This window comes from Lactuca saligna, chromosome 8 (assembly GCF_052625555.1).
Source record: "Lactuca saligna cultivar CGN05327 chromosome 8, ASM5262555v1, whole genome shotgun sequence".
Lineage (NCBI taxonomy): Eukaryota > Viridiplantae > Streptophyta > Magnoliopsida > Asterales > Asteraceae > Lactuca > Lactuca saligna.
Genome location: NC_136424.1, coordinates 54,639,889 through 54,645,993, shown reverse-complemented (window position 1 = coordinate 54,645,993; position 6,105 = coordinate 54,639,889). Strand labels below are relative to the sequence as shown.

General features: G+C 27.8%; 1 protein-coding gene across 1 annotated transcript; it reads right to left on the bottom strand.

Annotated features, from left to right (window-relative positions):
- Nucleotides 1–5,076: 5,076 nt before the first annotated feature.
- Nucleotides 5,077–5,808, bottom strand: LOC145009636 (uncharacterized). The gene has a single exon (XM_078968292.1). It carries the CDS (start codon nt 5,806–5,808, stop codon nt 5,077–5,079), a length of 732 nt encoding a protein of 243 aa, XP_078824418.1.
- Nucleotides 5,809–6,105: the final 297 nt, after the last annotated feature.

The following is a 6,105-nucleotide window of genomic DNA, read 5'->3' as shown; positions in this document are numbered from 1 at the left end:
CCCCGAATACTCCCGAGTACTCGCTACTCGGTAGTCGGCCGAACAGGTACCGAGTAACGAGTTCTACAACCTTGTATATATATATATATATATATATATATATATATATATATATATATATATATATATATATATCTTATTCCTCGCTTCATCTAATAGCAACATAATAACATCACCCCAAATTTTTATAAAAAAACAAAAACAAAGAAAGAAGGGGTCAAGTCAAATAGTCTTCTTCACAATCTACATACTGTGGCGAGGAATGTGGTACAAGGAATTTCAGGCAGAAAAAGAGTATAAACAAACAAAAGGTTTTTTAGAATTTTATTTTTTATCATAGTTAAGCATAATTACTAAAAAAATTGTTTCTTTTTACAAAGTTGAGATCGATAAATCCGCGAGTCTAGAAATTCATTTCGGACAGGGAAGGTTATTTGAAAAACAAAAAAAAAACCCTAAAACTCAAAAAAAAAAATGCATAAAAAATACTTAGAGATTACAGAACATTAATTTTAATTTTTTTTATAAAAAAATCACAGGTTTTTAAATAAATTCGCAGAAAAAAATCATTTTTAAAAAAAAATTAAAAAAAAGTCAGCGAATTTGTTTAAAAACCTGCGACTTTTTCATTAAAAAAAATTTTTAAAAAAATTCTGATATCTAAGTATTTTTTTAATGCATTTTTATGATTTTTAAGGGTTTTTTATTTTCTATAAAACCTAAACTTATATATATATATATATATATATATATATATATATATATATATATATATATATATATATATATATATATATATATGTTTAGGTTCATTTGAAATCGTTCTAATTTAGTGAAATCGTGAGACCAAATCTAAAAATAATTTTAAAATACAAAATAAATGGAAAAATCCAAAATATCTTTTTTTTTAAATATTATTTTCGAAAAATGGATTAACTAAAAAAAATTATAAAAAAAAAAAAAAACCAAAAAACATTTTAAAAAAAATTTTAAAAAAAATCCCTTTTTTTTTTTTTTTTTAAATACGTGAAATATTCTAATACAATGTTACACTGATATATTCTAAAAAATAATTTTAAAATAAAAAGTAAATGGAAAAATCTAAAAATTCTTTTTTTAAATATTATTTTTGGAACTTAAATTAACTAAAAAAAATCTCGTTTTTTTTTAAAAATACGTAAAATATTCGAATAGAATATTACACTATATATAATCTAAAAAATAATTTTAAAATGCAAAATAAATGAAAAAATCTAAAAATTCTTTTTTTAAATACTATTTTCGAAACTCGAATTAACTAGAAAAAAAATCATGTTTTTTTTTTGAAAAATACGTGTTAATAGAATATTAAATTGTACATAATTTAAAAATAATTTTAAAATGCAAAATAAATGGAAAACTCCAAAAATTCTTTTTTTAAATATTATTTTCGGAACTTGAATTAACTAAAAAAAATTTTTAAAAAATACAAAAAAAATAAAAAAAAAATAATAAAAAAAATACATCTCACGGTCTCACAAAGTAGAGTTGGTTTCAAATGAACGTAACCCTATATATATATATATATATATATATATATATATATATATATATATATATATATATATATATATATATATATATATAAGGGTTTGTTTTAATTTCCCTCTTGACCCTGTTTTTTGAAAAACGAGTGTGCGGGTGTGGCTATTACAAAAACTAAAAGTTCACCGTAACTTTTGTTGTGCTTTAGTAAAAAAAAAAAAAAAATCTTTTGGTTTATTTGTGAAAAATCAACCAACAAATGAATATAAACTACGAAATCTGAATTAACCTAGAAAAAAAAAAAAGTTATTTCCCGACTCATAGCAAAACTAGCTCACATCCTCGAGTTATATATTAAATCACATTTCATTTATGAGTTACAAAGTTATAACGATTATATATATATATATATATATATATATATATATATATATATATATATATATATATATATATATATATATATATATATATTACAAAAACTTAAAGTTCACCGTAACTTTTGTTGTGCTTTAGTAAAAAAAAAAAAAAATCTTTTGGTTTATTTGTGAAAAATCAACCAACAAATGAATATAAACTACGAAATCTGAATTAACCTAGAAAAAAAAAATTATTTCCCGACTCATAGCAAAACTAGCTCACATCCTCGAGTTATATATTAAATCACATTTCATTTATGAGTTACAAAGTTATAACGATTATATATATATATATATATATATATATATATATATATATATATATATATATATATATATATATATATATATATATATATATATATATATATGGGTTTGTTTTAATTTCCTTCTTGACCCTGTTTTTTGAAAAACAGGTGTGGCTATTACTGAAACTTAAAGTTCACCGTAACTTTTGTTGTGCTTTAGTAAAAAAAATCTTTTGGATTTTTTGTAAAAAATCAACCAGCAAATGAATATAAACTATGAAATCTGAATTAACCTAGAAAAAAAAAGTTGTTTCCCGACTCATAGCAACTCTAGCGCACATCCTCGAGTTATATATTAAATCACATTTCATTTATAAGTTACAAAATTATAACGATTATATATATATATATATATATATATATATATATATATATATATATATATATATATATATATATATATATATATATATATATGGATGTAAACGAACCAAACCAACACGAACAAGGTCTTGTTCATGTTCGTTCGTTTAAGTTAGCCGAACAACAAACGAACACGAACGGATAAACGAACGAGATTTTCTTGTTCATGTTCGTTCATTTAACAAATTACTTTGTTCATGTTCGTGAACATGCTAAACGAACATAAACAAACAAACATAAACGAACAAAGACAAAAAAAAAAACACAATTAAACATATATGAACATAAATGAACATATAATATAGCAATATAATAAAAAATAATTGAATATAGATGAATATAAATAAACTTAAACGAACGAACATAAACGAACGTAAATGAACATAATAAACGAACGTTCACGAACATAAATGAACGAACGAGACCATTGTTCATGTTCGTTCATTTAACTAAACGAACGATAATTTTTGTTCATGGTCGTTCATTTATTAAATAAACGAACTTGTCGCCGAACAGTTTACGAACGGTTCGCCGAACGTTCAGTTCGTTTACAACCCTATATATATATATATATATATATATATATATATATATATATATATATATATATATATATATATATATATATATATATATATATATATATATATATATATATATATATATATATAAGGGTTTGTTTTAATTTCTTTCTTGACCCTGTTTTTTGAAAAACGGGTTGTGGCTATTACCGAAACTTAAAGTTCACCGTAACTTTTGTTGTGCTTTAGTTAAAAAAAAAAAAAAAAAAATCAAAATCATTTGGATTATTTGTGAAAAATCAACCAACAAATGAATATAAACTATGAAATCTAAATTAACCTAGAGAAAACAAAGTTGTTTCCCGACTCATAGCAACACTAGCGCACATCCTCGAGTTATATATTAAATCACATTTCATTTATGAGTTACAAAATTATAACGATTATATATATATATATATATATATATATATATATATATATATATATATATATATATATATATATATATATATATATATATAGAGAGAGAGAGAGAGAGAGAGAGAGAGAGGAGGTTCAATTGAGAAAAATAAAAGTTGAGAATGGGGGAATCATTCTCAGCCACTCATTTATTTTTGCCGCAAAAGCCTCCGTCGTAGCAGCTGAAATGATAAGGGAATAGACATGTGTTTTGCAACAAAACATGTTTCCTTAAAGACAAAACTGCAAATTTGGTCCTTGTGGTTTGCCAAAACCTTTGGATGGGGTCCAAATAGTTTCCAGCTTGCACCAAAGGTCCAAAATCAAGGTTTTCTTGGGTTTTTAGACCATTTCGTCATTGACCGTTTGTTTGGAGCCGTTAGTGCCTTCACGTGCCCTCCATGTGAGGGCATTTTGGTCATTTTAGGTACTTATTTTAAATAATATCATATTTCTCCTTTATATACATACTCATACGCAATCCTCTTCCTATTCTTCATTTTTATTTACAGAGAAGCAATCCTCTTCCTCTTCTTCTTCGTCTCTCAAAGGATTCTTCTTCTTCGTCTCTCGTCTACTTCTACTGCTACGAGATTCAAAAATGGTGCTCTGCTTCTGTGGGAATGTTGTTGTTGTGCGAACCTCATGGACTTCACGAAACCCTGGTCGTCGTTTCTATGCATGCCCTAAAATGGTAAGCAAACTCATATTCGGTTATGATATTTCGGTAGTTATGCAATAACTCTTCTACTTTAATGTATTCTTGTAGGGATCCAGATGTGCATTTTTGGGGTGATTTGATCCCCCTATGTGTCAAAGATCAACTGTTATCATACCAGGACTGTTGAGAACAATGAATAGGTATGAGGTTGAAGTGGGCCAGCTGAAGATGTGTTTGCTTGTCTCGTGGGTTTTGTTTCTGTTGTTTGTGCTGTTTTGGAAATAGGAATTAGAGGTTAGGACTTTTTTGTTGGTAGTAACCACTTAAAAATGTTGTCTTTTGGTGCTAGAAGGTTTAATTGTGGTTTATATATGTTTTTGTTGGTAGTAACCACTTAAAAGTGTTATCTTTTGGATCATTGTATATGTAATGCTTTTATGACAATGGGAAGTGTAATGGTTTTATCCTTTTATGAATATGAAATTATAAAGGTTTGATCTTGACATGATATGCAAGTGTAATGGTTTTTCTCTACGTTTGAATATGCAATTGTAATGGTTTTATATGCATACATTAAGTACATTGCCATAACATCTTCATGCTTTGACAGTACAACATAAACAAATAACAAACAACATTACCAAAAGGGGACCATAACAGATAAATGTCAAAACACAATCATTACCAACAAAGGGCATTAAAGTACATTATCAAAAGGGCATCAAAGTACATTATCAAAATGGAACAAAAAAAAAGGCAACAAAGTACCAACTAAAGTGCATTAACAAGTCTTAACAAACATAAAAAGTACTTAAACATCAATTCCCATCTTTGGCCTTGCAGGTTCTGGCAATGTGACCCTTTTGCTTACACTTACTACATGTCACAGTCAAAAACTTCCTGCTCAGTGATTGAGTTTCATTATCATTTTGACTTTGACTGTTTGCTTGCCTCTTACGTTGCTGGATTTCAATCCTTTCCTCTGATGTAATCCTTCTTTTCTTTTTTGGCCTGCCTATAGCTTTGTTGTGTGGTGGAGGCACAAGAGTTGTTGGGCAGTCACTCTTAGGCCACATGGCTCTACCTTTGATAGGCTCCACCTTGAAGGAGTACATCTCTTTCCATGTATCAAGCCAATACACCTTATGCACATATGTGTATAGTTCTCCTACCTTTTCATTGTTGTCTGCCATTTCATTTAGGCTTGCAATAGCATGTTTGCAAGGAATTCCAGTAAGCTCCCACTTTCTACAACTACACTCCCTTTTCTCCATGTCCACCACATGTTGATCATTCCATGGACCTTTAACCTGATACTTTTGTCCCCCATTCCATCGTGCATGATACTTACTAGCTACTGTTGTGTTTGCTTCCAAAATCCTAGTACCAGTTGGAGTGAATGGACCTTGACACTTGTTTAACACCTTCATCACATTGCATACTCTCTTCATAAGGTACTCTCTGATGAACTCCAAACAACTGATAATGGGTTTGTCTCTCCCTTTTACAAGTTTGCTATTGAATACTTCACAAAGGTTATTCAATAACATGTCTGGAATTGCCCTTCCTAATAGTTCATTAACAAAACAACAGTTAGTGTATATCTATACTACAATAAAAAATAAGACAACAAATTGAGAAAATACCTGAAAAATGACTTCTAGCCCAATGATGTGGAGGGATTTTCAAGAGCCATTGATATGCTTCTATGTCATAATTCCTTAGCTCTACCATTACAGCTTCAAACTCTGGTATGGTGGTGGCTGTAGCACACCTCCAAAAATACTCCTTGTACTCTGTAGTCTTAAATAACTTCCTCATGTTCTGGTATATGTGTCTAATACAGA